Raw genomic sequence first — 16,861 nt, 5'->3', positions numbered from 1 at the left:
ACGAAGGCCCTCACGGCTACAGTGTTTAAGGGTCACCTGCAGAGTATGGGCCTACGGGACAGACCATGGCTGGACTAAGGCAAGTGGGAGATCTTGTACTGGGCTTGTTTCTGTCCTAATTTATTGTTTTGTGTACTTGTAATTTGATTATCTTGTACACACCACTAGCTTTAAGACAAGTGGGAGATTGTTAGGGTTGATGTCCTAAATCTCGTAGGGTTCTGTAGTTTGTAAACCATGTATGAACAAATATTTTCAATGATTAATAATATATGATATTTTATTCACTTCTGTCTATGAAATATATGATATTTTAGTTGCATTAACCACAAACCAATAAACTAAGATTCATAGTTATCGTTGTAACTTAAACATATATGTGGAGTCATACAAGTGGATCATGTTTAAGTGATAACCTAAATGGTCTGTAGTATATGGATAGGGCTGGGTACCTTATCCTGGTGACACTACGAGTATGGCTCGCTTTGTAGGTGTTACAAATGTTGTAAACTGCTACAAATGATCTGATCCTGATCATTCATATATTAAACATGTGAGCAGAGATATTCTATATAAAGGAGTTTGTATAAGACTGGACCAAGAAATATTTAGTCTCGTTATATAACGTCGTTCATAATTGAGACTTTCATTTCACTAGGATGACCATAGGTAACATAACCTTAATCCTGAATGAGTTGTGAACTCCTACCTATGAGGACGGTCCTTTGATTTGCATGGGTGATAGTGGCCAGATCGCCTAATCAACAAGTCAACCATTTTGGGGATTCGTCTGACTGGGGAGCTAGGAACTCAGCTACACAAGAAGGAATTCACTCCTTCTCCGAAGCAAGGGTAAGTAGATAAATTGCTCCCTTAAGGGCTGATTTTGGGTTTGAACAATGTGGCATCACACCCTTTCTTGGCCGGGAGGGGTTTAGTCGTAGTGGGACAATGATCTATTGTTTATTAGAGGGATCAATGGTACTTAAAGAGTTAGATGTAACTACAGGGGGAAAATGGTAATTTGGCCCAGCTGTACTTACGCACGATTTGTGAGGGTCATCGTATTATTGATTGGTTATATTCAATAGACACCAAAATATATCTATAGTACGAAGAGTGCATCTGTCGGTCTTTAGTGGAGTGCCCGATAGTTAACGAATGGTGGATAATGTGATTAAAGAGTTTAATCAGTTATTCACGTACCGTTGAAGCTTCAAGCTATAGGTCTATAAGGTTCCCTTGGTAGCTTAATCGATTTAAGTTGAGAATCAGTTTTTGGGTTAATTTGAAATGTTCAAATTAATAAGAGAGAATTTGATTATATATGATATAATTACATTAATTCAATTATATATGATATAATTGATATAATATATTTGATGCATTATTGTTTGATGGGAGGAACTAATATTTGAATATGATTCAAATATATTTTCTATGAATAAGATACATAGTTATTAAATTTAATATAAATATAATTTATAATAAATGTCATAAAATAAAGAAAAAGAACTATGGTTTATATATTGTATGTGATGCAATATTAAAACCATAGCTTGTAAATATAGTATGATAAGTTAGTTATCATATTTCTTTATAATTTAATAATTATTTGATAATTAACCCTCTTTCTCTCTAACCACCCCTTAGTGGGAAGTTATTTATTTTCTGTGGCAAAACGAATAAATAAAATTTGATTTCAGAATTCTAAGGACAGACAAATGATACACGATCGAGTAACTACACGATAGCCTTGGGAGCCTATGCGATAGACTCGCTTCTCTAAACGATCAAGAGCTTTTGCTATACGATAGCCTTGCTTCTACTCGATCGTCTTCCTCCTTCAACTCAAAACTTCCCTCTAACCAAAATTTAGCCAGAGCTCACCATTCCTGAATTCTCACACCGAGAATACCAAGGTCACTAAGTGGTAGTGTCCCTGTTGGTTCGAGGATTGAGTTGTTATTTGCTGCTTGTTCGAGGGAGTTCGTAACTTGTTCGACGCGTTCGTGAACGAGTACGATTGAGGGATTACCTTGAAGAATGGTTCTTCAAAGATATAATCTCTAAACCTTGTTTTGATTTCAAAAGCATGTTGTAATTTAAGTTTTATGCATAATCTGTTCTTGTATGACTGTAAATATATGCGTTCAATCGAAATGGGATTTGAATGATCCGCTTCCGCTCAAAGGTTCTCTGTAAATGGAGTTCCTTCAATACAAACTCTTTGTATAGGATACACACACTCACATGTCTCCACATAAACAATTTGGATCAAATCGTTTGTAACATTTACAAAGTGGGCCCTATCTGCAATGTCACCAAGATAAGGTACCAAATCTTATCCATATATTGCAAATCTTTTAGATTATTACTTGAACGTGATTCACTTATGTGTCTACTACATATTGTTCAGGCTACATAAAATAACCATGGATCTTAATTTATTGGATTGAGTTTATACATTTTTAATGTCGAATAAAATACTATTTATTTTATTAAATAATAATTTGTATTTACAAATTACAAAATACATGATTCACGAGATTTATGACACTAAATTCAACACTTGGGAGTAGACCTATGTAAATTCTTCGAGAACTATTTTGTATTAATTTCGTGCTCTGATTCATGCCTCTTTGAATCCGTTGAAATTCTTGGTGTATGTTTTTTGGATGGATTAATGCCCCTCCCTTGGAATGTATGTCGTTGTCAAAGATATTTGGCTTGCACGATGTCTTCATTCTTCGTCTAGCTTAAGTCGACTAGCAAATATTGAATCTTGTACGCTAGGGTTTGCAGGCTAATCTCGAATCTTAGAATGCATGATTTGATTAGGCTCAAAGAAATTTGGTTAATTAACGTGGGCTTTCCGATTATTAAGCAACAATGGAAACCTAGGACTTAATGCAAGTGTAAAATGATTCTATAAGATTGCTTAGGATTCTGTAGGATTGGTTGCATTTAGATTAGTTGGAGCTTTGCATGAGGTTTTAATTAGTACTTAGGTCGCTTGCTTGGTTTGGTTCTAGCTAGTTATTCGCCATAGTAAAGGCTAGTTAGGTCGAGTCAAGTATGTTGTTGTGCAAAATATGATCAAATATGAGTTAAATAAAAAATAGTCCACTAATAGAAAATTGCATAAGAACTCAACCTACTCCCAAGACTAGAAACTCTATCCTTAATTACATTTGTATGTTTTATCTCTACTTTCTTGCTTTTAACTTCACACTTATTTCTTATCCACGCCAACCCCCCATATTTATCACTATTGCTATAAAATTAACTTCACAAAACAAATATTGCGTCTCCCTACGGATCGACCCGGACTTATCACTATTGTTACGTCATTGTAGTATTAGGTGTAGGATCGGTTATATAAATTTCTTTTGATTTTTAATCTTTTGGGAGCGATACCAAAAAGACAAAATCACCGTCCTCTAGGAACGAAAGTCATGTCATTTACCACTAAACTAAATTCACCGTGGCTACAAATATGACTTGTTATCACATGCTATAATAACGAGATATCAAGCTCGAACTAATGACTTCCCCCATTAAAAGGTGACACTATTATATGTGCGTATGAGCATATAATATAATATTAAAAATGTGGAGCCAATATAATAATTCAACTTTGTTGACTTGGATTAGTAGGTATCTGCCATGAACAGACCATAGGTTAAGTTTTTATAAAATACTCTTGATAATCCATTGATACAATTTGTCGAGAAGATAATCGATCATCTTTCAGAATTTCAAAATGGAGCTTTTTTTTTTTTTTCTTTTCCAATTATTTTGGTTTCCTAATATATCTACTTGAAGCCTAAAATGGGTAAAACAAAAAAAAAAAAAAACAAACAAAAAAAATCAATGAAACCTTAAAATTCTGTTCTTGTGCCATGGATTGAACCTTAGGAGACACGAACGCTAATGAACTTGCTATTGTCTCTCATGACAGAATTATAGGCTAAATATATAGCTTATTATGTTTAGCAAGTTTCATTTTAGAATTTTAAGTAAATATAGATGCATATTAAACTTTTAAAAAAATAAAGAGGGGAAAATGTCTTTTGGGAGAAAGTTTCCAACTTATCCTCCTTCAAACTTGTAAGAAATTATAAAAAGATTTCTTTTTTAAGAATGATTTTTTTTTCTCCTTAAATATTCTCCTCTGTTTGCTCGTGTCTCAAACTTTCACTCTTTCCTGCTAAGTTTTCTTTCCCTTATTAGCAATAATTTGTTTTTGCCAAAGTAAAATTGGTATTACCTATTTTCTTAGAAGTTGAAAGTTCGATCTCTCATTTTTCCATTGTAGTCCTAAAAAAAAAAAAGCAATAATTTGTTTTCAAGACTAGTTGTTTAATGACGGGAAGAGTCTCTCCTGCAGCTAGCCCAGTACTCGGCTACAAGTTTGGAGAAGTAAGAGTTGGTTTCCATCAACTTTGAGGGTTCTTCAAACTCAACCAAATTTCCTATAGAAGAAATTGTAGTTGGTTCAGTTATTGATGAATGGAATTCAACAAAGGAAAAGGAACGAGAAACTTAAGGGTTAGCTTACCAAAGGAGAGAACCATGACTTTGTCACTGTCAATAACAGTAGGAACTCTGTGAGCTACTGTTACAACAGTGCATTCTGAAAACTCTTGCCTTATAATTCTTTGCAAAATAGTGTCAGTTGCCGAGTCGATTGAAGCTGTAGCCTCATCGAGAACGAGAATTCTGTTTCGTTTGAGTAGCACTCGTCCAAGACAGAAGAGTTGGCGTTGTCCCACGCTCCAATTCCCTCCTTCATCACTCACTATTGAACCAACCAAATCAATACACTAAAACATTAAGAAGTTATAACATGTTTGCTTCCATGAAAAGAGCATACCAGATGAGTCGAGCTGACTCGGCAGACTGCTGACAGTGGCCTTGAGCTGGCACTTATCCAATGCCTGCAAATAACCAAGTCATTAGGTGAATAAGCAAAGTACCGGAAATGTAGTAAAGGAGGCCTCACAATGTTTACAAGATACTTGAGTTACTCCTCCCATGACCAATTAGTTTAAGAGGTGGAACCCCATATGTGTATCTAATATGGTATTAGAGCCAATGAAGCCTATATGGATAGGTGACCCAAAGAGAGGGCATATTGAGGATCCTATATCAGAAAGATGCATGAAGAGAACTTACGATGTTTATTAGATACATGACTTGCTCTTATGGTTAATTGGTTTTGAGATGAAACTTGGAATAACAGGTAAAGTTTAAGTAAATGTCACAACAGAACAATATTGTGAAGTTCAAAAGCATGTTGAATGGTAAGATTTACCTTCCATATTTCATCATCAGAGTAAAGGCCAAGCGGGTCTAAATTTGTGCGAATACTGCCCCTAAAAAGTGTTGGCTCTTGTGGGATGATGCTCAGCTTCATTCTTAGATCCTTTAAACCAATGGAACATATATCAATCCCGTCGATGATGATTCTCCCGCTCTCAGGCTCCACCAAACGAAACAAAGCACTTATAAGAGTCGTTTTTCCACTTCCTGTTCTTCCTACAACTCCTACTCTAGTCCCTTCTTGGAAGGTACATGTAATTCCCTTGAGAATGAGAGGAGCATTGGGACGATATTTTATCTAAAATAAACAAAAAATTTGAAAATTAAGCATCGAAAATGACATTCGAGAAAAATCATAAGTCAATTGAATGAACTACATTTGCAGTTAGCCCCCTTTACCTTTAGACATTCCAACTCTATCCTTCCTTTTGTAGGCCATGAAAATGGTGGTCTGTTGTTCTCCATGATTGCTGGAGGCTCTACTGGCAAATGCATATATTGCTTGATCCTTTCAACAGAAATTATGTAGTTTGAAAGAGTACAATAAAATCTCGCCATGAAAACATGGATACTTGAAAAGGATAAAGCATAAGAAAGAGAGAGCCCCACAAGTCCTGCACAATGGATTAAACGATCAAAATGTGGTATGCAAATATATTAGAATCTTAAGTCTTGTTGAATTTGTCTTGCCTGGATTGGTGGTTTGACCCTGAGGAAGCACTACAAGGAGAAATGCAACAGTGAAAAGTGTGAAGTTTTGCAATGATTCTATCCTCAAAATAAACCACTCTGTGGTTGCATTGTAGTTGAAAAAAAGACTTGCATCTGTGTCGATGAGCTTTAGAAACTTCTGAAAGAATCGTTCCGTCATGTCGAAAGCTCTGATTGTGACAGCACCAAGGGATGTCTCTGCTGCATAATTCATTACAGGTGCTTTTGTCGTCCCATTAATTCTAATAAGCTCCCGAGCAGTGGCTAGATAATAGCTCTTCCAAAATATAAGGAAAAAAATAGATGAAAGTTAGCACCACTATTTGATGATGAAGAAAAATATATAATATGAAAATACAAAACAAACAAGTACAAAACTCTGTATACCTGAACGTAGGTTGAAGCTATAATAGCTGGAATGGCAACAAGAAGAGCTTCCCACGTAACGGATGCCACAATTGCAATCACTACAAGAAGATCTATAGCACCAGATATTACAAAGATGGCGGAAAATGGTATGTCAAAATCCACAACAGTCAAATCTGATGAGGCCTGCAAATATTGTGATCTCCACAACATTAGCTTTGGTGTAGTAAGTTGCTAGCGTGAATGTAACAAAAGAATTAGCTTCATGATGCATGCCTAAGAAACAGGAATGAAGATGAAGCCAAAATGATCATACTCGAGTCAAGATTCGTCCGATTGGGGTCGCATCGAAGAATGCCATTGGAGCTTTGAATATAGAATTTGTGAAACCACAGAAGAAAGCTTTAGAAGCTCTTAATCCAAAAAGAGCGGTTAAAAGGGACCTGAAATATACAAATACTGCACTAAAAAGTGAAATAGCTGCATAGATTCCAATCATTGTACGACTGCTGATCTGAGGGAACTCAATGGCAATAGCTAGCCAATAAGTTGAAGCTGCTTGAAAACCAACGAAACCAGATAGACTAATAACACTTAAATACACGAGAGAAGATGCATTGGAGACTGTGATATAATCCCAGAATGGTCTCCAACCCACATCCCCTATTTCCTTCTCTTCTTCATCTGTTAGTTGTACTCCGCCTAAGCTTTTGCCAGTTACATTTTTTTTATCATATTTTTCACGTCTCACAGTGTCTACTGTTTCAAAGTCTCTCGAGTTTTCACTCCCCGAAGTTCCAGATGCTATTATGCCATCTTTGTGAGCACTCACAAGCTTTTCAAAAGGCGTCCCGGCTGTCAACAGGTCCTCATAACTTCCTGATTGAGTTATTTCTCCACCCTCAATTACCTGAAAAAATAGCAAGACATTTCGATGAGAAAGTGTTTACAAGACTACAATTACTTCATGGACATGAAGTTTAAAAGTAACTAACTTACCAGAATTTTATCGACTTCAGAAAGGAATTCCACTTGATGCGTCACAAGAACAACAGTTTTCTTACCTAGAGCGGTCATGACACATTCCTGCAAAATTTCCATCCTTCAAGTTGGATAATGGTACCTCTACTAAAAGGATTGTCTGTTCTTTTTTCATTTTTTTTAATGGGTTGACAAGAAACAAGATTTTCCATGTACTTACATCAAAAAGTGTTGTAGCCGTATGGGCATCAACTGCACTAAAAGGGTCATCAAGTAGATATATATCAGCATCATTATAGACAGCTCTTGCAAGTTGAATCCTTTGTTTCTGTCCTCCACTCATGTTAAGGCCTCTCTCTCCTATTTCTGTAAGATCTCCATGGTCAAAACTATTGATGTCTTCATCCAAAGCACAAGCTTTTATGGCATTCTTATACCTATCTGTGTCCATTTGCTTTCCATTGAGTATGTTATCGCGGATTGTCCCGCTTTGAATCCAAGCTGTCTGTGAAACATAGGCTATTGATCCATTTACTTGAACCTGCAATATAAAAAGAGTACATAAACTTAGTTTTGATGCATTTTCATGCCATACCAAATATGATTTGTGTTTAGAACTCACATTTCCAGTAAGTTTTGGTATCTCTCCAAGTATGGCATGTAGCAGAGAAGATTTCCCAGCTCCAACTGGTCCGCATATAGCAACTTTCTGTCCTCTTTCTATATCTAAATCTACATCTTTTAAAGTTAAAATCACTGACTCCGGATCCCACCTGAAGTTACCATTTTGTATTTCAATCGTCTTATCCAAATGCATTGATGGGTTTTCAGTGAATTCATCCTTTTTTAGCTCATTGTCAAGTAAAAATCTGTTCAGTCTGTCAAAAGCTACCTTGACTTGGATCATGATTGAAAGAGCTTCTGGTATCATCTTCACAGGTTCGGACATTACTCTGAGTGTTGCTAGAACAGTAAAAATGGTGCTTGCATTCAAAGGAGCGCTTTGGAAAAGAACACATCCAACAAAAACAGCAGCAGACACAATAGTGGGAGCCATCCAATACAACAAGGAACTATAAGCCTTCTGCATCTGTGTGTCTTTCAACCATTTGAACTCCTTTTCACGAAGCGCTTCGATTAAGCTTTGGAACTTTTCTTCCCATGATTGCAACTTAATGATCTTCATGTTGTTAAGCACTTCAGAAGTTGACCTCAATCTCTCATCTTGAGCAAGCATGAAATGATATTGACCCTTTTGTAGTGACTTAGCAAAAGGCACATTTAGTAACCCACATATGAGAAGAGGAACTAAACCAATCAAAGCTCCAATACCCACCACCCAAAATAGCAATACAATGGAAAGAATAAGTTGTAGACACGAACCCCAAGCTAAGTGAAACCACCATGGAAATTCCCCCATTCTATAAGCATCAACAGCAATATAGTTCACTATCTCTCCAGCAGAGTGCCTTGTCCTCCCTAAACTAGACAGCTTCAACAACTTCTTATACACTGCCACCATTAAAGCTGATCTCATTTTCATCCCTGACCTTCTAGAATCAAAGTAACAATGTCTTTGACCCAAGGATTCAAATACCTTGCAGACAATCAAAAACCCCACAATAGAAAGACCCACTCTCAAATGTCTTTCATTACTATTTGAATAGTTAACAAAAGCAAAGAGAATAAGAGGAGAAACCACAACAGAAAGTGTTTTGAGAAGAGTATAAAATGCTATCAAAACATTTTCCTTCAAATGCACTTTTTTAATGGCTTGAAAGGCCAAATTCCCAGAGCTTGAACAACCCTTTTCTGTTGAGAGTGAATCCCAGACATGGGAAAATTTCTGGTAAGCCAATTCTGCTTCATCCTCAGAATCAAGAGGAGGAACATCCTCAAGGGTCAATGTTTTCGAGTAACCCAAAGTAAGCAAAGAATTAATCCAAGAAAATGAAAGTTTGCTAAAGAAACTAGTCTGTCGAATACTGAATGATCCAGCTGATTCTTCAGTCCATTTGTGTAGTAAAGGTTCCGCCATGATCGGACCTCTAAATTTCACTACAGATCGTAAACGTTCTAATTAGAAGTCTCATAGCTTAAAAGTCAACTTAAAATCAACTCCACAAAATAAGCACGTGAAAGTTTTTATAACATCTTTTTAATAAAATTAGAAGAATCTCCATGCAAGATTTTAATAGAAAATTCAAAACAATCGATAAAATGAAAAAATTTACTTTTTATTCAAATTTCGATATTCGATCTCGCTGAGAAAAACTATTTCAACGAATTTTCAAAAAATTACTAGTTTTAAAAAGTAAAAACTTTTGAATTCTATTTTATAATCACTTCCCCAATATTATCATAGCTATGATATAAAGAATGAGTTCTTTATCAATAGGTTTTTCAAATCTTACATCATGCCTATTATTGAACTAAAAAAAAAAAAAGAAATAAAACATTTGCACTCCTAAATTTTAGTGGTTGTATTAATTTTAACTTTAAATTAACAATTATATCAATTTACCCTTTAAATTCGGAAAATATTGCGTAAAATATAAAATTGTTTCAATTAAGCTTCTAAATTGTTTTAAGTGAATCGATTTAGACCTTTTATTAATATTATGTTTTAGAATTATAGCATTAAATTCTTAAAATGTGTAAAGTTCTTCGAATGTTGAATTAATAAAATGGATGATTATGATCGATGCATAGATAATTTATCCAAAAAACTCTTAATTTAAAGTCTAAATTGATTAATTTATAAAAATTTAAGGTTTTAATTAACAACATTATGATTCTCGTATAATATTATCTATAAACATAACAGATTGTATGGATTGATAAACTTAGAACAATTTAGAGTTTAGTTTAATGAAATTAATATTTTGTGGTTTAAATTCATGTAACCCTAAAGTTGGGGTTGTAAATTAATTAACAAATAAATCGAAATCACAATTATATCACCTTTTTTTTTTTACAGAAAACTGAAAACTTGATAACGCATACGTCATTGTAGCTTAATTTACACGTAAATATAAATATCTTCAAATTCCATTTTCCCAAATCAAGAATTAAATTTAGTTAACATAACAATAACCCACTTTCTTTGTAATTTAGCGAATCATTGTTTTCAATAAATAAACAATTTCCAAAATAAACAAAAAATTCTCGACTTGGATGAGTTAAGCTTTTTTTAAATGATTGTTGTAATTTAAAATTTGTTTAATTTTAGTCTATATATTTTAAAATGTCAAATTTTACTCTCTATACTTATAAGTAAACAAATTTTGGGTGGTAGGTATTTCACTTTGGTTTTAGTTGAAATAATAATTCAACTAATGTATTAATAGTTTTTTTAGTTAAATAAAAGGGTTGTTTTCAAGTATTAAAAAATGAATCAAAATATTTACAAATATTGCAAAATATTATTGTTTATCAGTGATAAACACTAAATTTCTAAGTAGTGTCTATCAATATCTTTCACTAATAAATTATGACATCTTACTATATTTGAAAATATTTTCAACCGTTTTATCATTTAAAACAAAATTTTTAAATAAAAACATAATTCAACTTGCTTAAAATATGAATTATCGATTCAGGGATCTGAAGTTGGAATACCCCATCCCATATATGGTTGGAAAAAAAAACAATTTTGTCAATCACCAATCAAAGCATATTATATATAATTAACACCAAATCTTGATTTCCCTCATAAACTAAAACTATATCGCTTCCTTCATTAATTTATTATTTTCCAAACACTCCACAAACTGAATGCTTCTTCTTCTCTCATTTTTCCCCTTCTAAGAATTTGGGTTTTCTAATTTCCTTTTTTTTTCTTTTTTTTTTCTTATTTCTCATTTCTCATTTTCAATTTTTTTAATTTAAAGCATTTATTAATGGTTCTCGTTGTTTTTCACTGTTTAAAAACATTTTCAAAATTGTGTAGATTTTTTTTTTTTTGAAAATTAAAAAAAAAATTGTTCTTGTTTATAACTAGCTTTTTTCTAACACACGAATGAAAATATCATTTTATTATTCTTGACAAATAAAATGGACAAAAATATTTAAAAATAAATTCAACACAATTTCTTTGGATATTTAAAAAAAAAAAAAAAGAAGAAGAAGAAGAAGAAATGGTTGTGAAATATATTTAAGAAAGAAAAACAAACAAGAAGAAAAAAAATCAAAGGGTGCTGAGTTTTTCATTTATCTCAAACAGTTTTAAAAAGAAAAATAATGACTCACCGAGTTGAAATCGTCTAAGATCTTTTTTGAACCAATTCCGAGGTTAGCCATCCCATGACCTTCTTCTTTCTTCTTTCTCTCTTCTCTTTTCCTCTGCCTTTTTCTTCCACTGCTTATCTCTTTCTCTGCTTTTTACAAACTACTTTTGTTTTTTTTGTTTTTTTGTTTTTTTATTTCTATTTATTTCTTTCTTTTTTTCCCCTTATATTGTGTGGCTTCCTGTTTTATATTGACAATAAAGCTCTGAGATTTGAGCTTTGACTTCAAGTTATTTAATAATGTAACTACAAGTTCTCAGAATTGTTGCATTTTTCTCTATTAATACAATGTATGGTGGCAACTATGACAAATTATTTTATTTGTTAATTCCTTTTTATATTGTCAGAAAAAACTGCTAAACAATTACCCATGTGTCACTCGTTTGATTTGAATAAGACTAAATTAAACAACAGTATCATAATAAAATATTTATTTTAACTTATGTTTACTTAAAAAAATTGATAGATAGATAAACATTTTAGCTATTCTTCAATAACTATTTGGTTTTTGGATTTTGAAAATTAGGTATATTTTTCTCTTAATTTCTTACAATGGTTTCCTTTTTTCCTAAGTAAAGGAGTAGAATTCTTAATCAAATTCTAAAAGTAAAAACAAATTTGTAATTTTTTTTTTTTTTTTTTTAGTTTTCAAAACATAGTTTAACATTTGAAAATATTGGTAAAAAGTAGATAATAAAAACAATAAAATTAGAAGTAGAAAAGTAATTATAAACTTAATTTTTAAAAAATAAAAATTAAAAGTCAAATAATTATCAACACTGGTTTATATATATTATTATTGTTACCTACAACCATTTAACTTTAATTTTCATTATTAAACATTTCAAAATCGTCTAAAATGAATATGCATGCCACACGCAATTTTTAATTAAATAATAATATAGTCAGTGTATGATATAAGTGTTAAATTAAAGGCTTAATAATAAAGATCTATAGACACTAAATTAAATATTGGAAGATGTATTTAGTATCTAAAAATTTTAGATAAAAACAATATTAAAAATCTGTAGATCTGTTTATTAGAATAGATAGTATAAAATTTCATCTCAAAATTAATCGAAAATAAAAATAATTATCTATTTTATAAAGAATATGAAATTATTTAATTTTTTTTCAAACCGTAGCATTCTCATCATTAATATATATTTTAAAGACATAAAAACAAAATAGATCCGAAGGGTCAAACTTATAATTTAACGAATTTGAGTGGAAGTGAGATTGGAATTTGAGCAGTTAATTAACGAAGAGGAAGATTCGAAGCCAATTAAAAATGGTGTAATAAGTCTACGATCCCATGTGACATGACACCAAACGCAATGAATTATTGTATACTATTTAATATATATATATAATAAAATATCATTGTCTATCAACAATGACATTTTTCTAATATTTTTTGTTATCTAAAACAATTATCCTATATACACCCCGTACATATGAGAACATACTATAATATATATGAAAAGATTCCTTAATTAAAATACTATTTTAGTACATGTACTTTGAGACTGATTCAATTTTAATTTTTGTATTTTTAAATATCCAATTTAGTTTTTATATCTGAAATAAATATCAAATTTAGTCACTCATGAAAGTATCCCTAAAGTTGTCCCTAGACTTTCAGAAGTTTAAAAAATACTCTTAAATTTTAAAAAATGAATTAAAAAAAATGCTCTTGTTGTTAGTTTTGGATGGAAACAATTAAAAGTTTTGTTTCAAAAAATACCTTTAAACTTTTAAAAGTTTCAAAAATATTCCTAGCTTAAAAAAAAGTTTAAAATATACCTTCATCATTAATATATGAACAGAAAGTGGTGATACTTCATTGTAAAAATAACTTTAAAATTAAAAAAATAAAAAATAAAATGCTCCTACCATTAATATAATGGTCAATTTGTTTAAAGTTTTCTTAAATTCGAAAAAAATCAATTTTAAAGCAAATTGTATAAATATTCTCATTTTTTTCATATAGATACTCTCATTTTTTTTCTTAATTTTCCAATTCTTAGCTTATACCAATTTTCTCAACAACCAAAATTTTGAATTAAAACATAAAATCACAAAATTCTAAAATATTCAAATAATTAACAAAAAGGGGAGTAGAAAGATATTGAAGAAAGGAGGGGAAATAGAAAATAGAGAAGTAATAATGTATTAACGGTCTTTGTTCATATAACAGTAAGAATATTTTTTTTATTTTTTTTATTTTAAAAGTATCTTTGAATTTAACGGTTTCCATTCAAGGCTAATAAAGGTATTTTTTAACTCATTTTAAAAATTTTAAGAGTATTTTAAAACTTTTGAAAGTTCAAAAAAATATAAAATTTAGAAATATTTTGTATAATTTAATCTTAAAAAATCATCCATAAATTAAAAATACTATAAATTAAATTTAAAATTTATTAAAAATACGTAAAGACATTTGACAATATAAGATTAAATATAAACAAAGTTACAAAGTATTAGAAATCGAGAGATGATGATATAAAATAATTGAAAAATTGAGAAGATCTAAAAAGGATGAAATCTAGATTGAAGACCACCCAACGTGGATGAAGCATGCCTCACTCAAAAATCTACCCTTTTATATATTTTTTTTTATTAAAAAAAATAAAAAAATAAATAAACTTATCTGTTTTCTCTGTCTGTTTGTCCTCTTTTCTATTAAATAAAATAATAATTAAACAATTCAAAATAGCAGTAATCATTTTTTAGAAAAAAAAAAACTCAAATTGTGCTCTTAGATTGATTGGGTAAAATGTTTTCGAAATATTATTTATAACAAACAAATACGATTTGTAGGGAAGAGAATCAATTTTCAGAGTTTTGAATCCACCAACCATATCGTTGAAAATAGAAACTCATAATTGCTAAAGGAAAATAGAATTAAAATACTATTTTCATCTCTGTTTTTTTTAAATACAAATCAAGAGTAAGAGATTTAAATCAAAGACCTCTTGATCTTTACTAGCTAAGTTTTTACTTACTATTTTGATCCTTATAATTTGAGGCCAGTTCACATTTTTTTATTGTACTTTTAAATGTTCAAACTTATCTATATTTTTTTAGTAAATCATAAATTTAATCTCCGATGCTAGTTTATTATTCAACTTTTTTATAAAAAAAAATTATTATCTATTATAAATTTTTCTATGATTTTTGGCAACATATTCACATATTGTATTTTATGAAAATTGTTATTTTCATTTAACCTAAATCGATAAAAAAAAATAATAAAATAACTTCAAGAGATTAAATTAAAAATTTATTATCCATCACCAATTGTTTGTCACTAATAGACGGTAACTTTTTGCTATATTTGAAAGTATAGTTTTGCCATTTGAAACAAGGTTTAACTACTACCTTGGTCCCTTCATTTTTACTTTTAAAAGATAAAAACGGTCACATTTTCTAAAATTTAAATATCAAAATGAACAAAAGTTGAAAGTACAGGAATCAAAATTAACATTTTAAAAGTATAAGGATCAAAATGAATCAAAATTAAAAGTATAGAGACAAAAATAAACATTTTGAAAGTAGATAAACCAAACTGAACAAAAACAAAAAATACAAGAACCAAATAAGTATTAAAACCTTAAAACAATTACTCATATTTTAATTAGAAAAAAACAAATTAAAGAAAGAGAGAAGAGAAACAATCTCATTTAATAATGTTCCATTATTTTGGTTTCTCTTATTGTAGCCTACCTTGGATTGAAGCTTAAAGTGGCATGGACTCTACCCAACTTGCTCTTGATTCTCATGCCACTTAATTAAAAAGGCCATCTCTCTCTCTCTCTTATATATATATATATATATTAGTTGATAATGTGTAGTATTTTTTAATTTAGTCTTTATTGCTTTACATTTTAATATTTTTCAACTTAATTTCTCACTATTTGGTGAATGTTAGACTTACTAGATATAACATTTGGTGAATTGACAAAAAAAAAAAAAATTGTAAGAATGAAGAAAAAGGTGTATGGAAGAAAGTTTCTAGTTTCCTCTCCCAACCTTACAAGAAATTAAAACTTTCACCAATTTACCAAATATTATGATTTGTAAATATATTATCGACCAATATTAACATGATGAGAGACTAAATTAAAAATAATAACGTTAATAGAAATTTTTACGAAACAAAGGCTATATTGAAAAAAATGCTCAAAACATTCAAATAAAAGAAATAGGATAAATATCAATTATACTCCTGAACTTTGAGTATTGTATGAATTTAAACTCTAAATTAATAATTGTATCAATTTAAACCCTGACCTTCGAGAAATTGTATCAACTTAAACCCCAAACTACTAATAGTATAATTTAAACACTGAACTTTTTTAGTATATCAATTTGAACCCTAGACTTTCATAATTGTATCAATTTATACCGTCTATTATATTTTAATTGGATACAATTATGAATGTTTATAGTTTAAATTGATATATTTATAAAAGTGCAGAATTTAAATTGATACTATTATAAAAATTTAGGGGTTTAAATTAATATAATTATTAGTTTGGAATTTAAATTTATATAAATCTCAAAATTCAAAATTTAAAATTTAAATTGATATAATTCTTATTTTAAAATTTAAATTGATACAATTTCTAACGTTTAGAAGTATAAATTAATATTTGTTCCAATAAATATTTACAGCTTAATCAGAAAGGGAAAAAAAAATTCAAATTTCAAAGTACAGCTCAATCAGCCTACCGATCTTGTCAGCAATAAACTTGCCTTAAAGACTTCTGATCAAATTAAATAAAAAAATGGGATCAATGAATATTTATATTTTAATGAATAAATTATATTTCCAACCTACAAATTTCGAGTTTGGTTTCTATTAAATGGATGAATAAGCCCAACACTGAACTTCAAAATAGTTTCTAAATTTACCTTACAGAAAAATGATGGATATGTTGACATAAGCAAATTTTAAATTTGTTAATAATTTTTCATTACTTTTATACTAGCAGATATCTGAGATAATTTGTGTTTTTTCCTTGGTAAAGTGAATTAGCTTGGAATTAAATTTCGGAAGATCGAAAATTTGATTTCTCATTCCTATTTTTATTGTACCAAAAAAAGAGTTTTTATTTCTAATTTTCTTTTGTTAAGTTATTAAACCTATGTAATGGTAAAAAGTGGAATAATTTGGAGGA

At 30.3% G+C, this 16,861-nt stretch overlaps 1 protein-coding gene across 1 annotated transcript; it reads right to left on the bottom strand.

Annotated features, from left to right (window-relative positions):
- Nucleotides 1-4,171: 4,171 nt before the first annotated feature.
- LOC120085479 (ABC transporter C family member 8) lies at nucleotides 4,172-11,803 on the bottom strand. Its single transcript, XM_039041456.1, has 12 exons — nucleotides 11,638-11,803; nucleotides 8,009-9,444; nucleotides 7,607-7,927; nucleotides 7,405-7,491; nucleotides 6,722-7,315; nucleotides 6,427-6,591; nucleotides 6,019-6,316; nucleotides 5,728-5,942; nucleotides 5,321-5,626; nucleotides 4,880-4,943; nucleotides 4,565-4,804; nucleotides 4,172-4,478 (listed from the first exon to the last, which is right to left on the bottom strand). The coding sequence occupies exons 2-12, from the start codon at nucleotides 9,422-9,424 to the stop codon at nucleotides 4,366-4,368; spliced, it is 3,819 nt and encodes a 1,272-aa protein (XP_038897384.1). The 5' UTR covers nucleotides 9,425-9,444; nucleotides 11,638-11,803; the 3' UTR covers nucleotides 4,172-4,365.
- Nucleotides 11,804-16,861: the final 5,058 nt, after the last annotated feature.

This window comes from Benincasa hispida, chromosome 9 (assembly GCF_009727055.1).
Source record: "Benincasa hispida cultivar B227 chromosome 9, ASM972705v1, whole genome shotgun sequence".
Lineage (NCBI taxonomy): Eukaryota > Viridiplantae > Streptophyta > Magnoliopsida > Cucurbitales > Cucurbitaceae > Benincasa > Benincasa hispida.
This window is presented reverse-complemented; position numbering and strand designations above follow the sequence as displayed.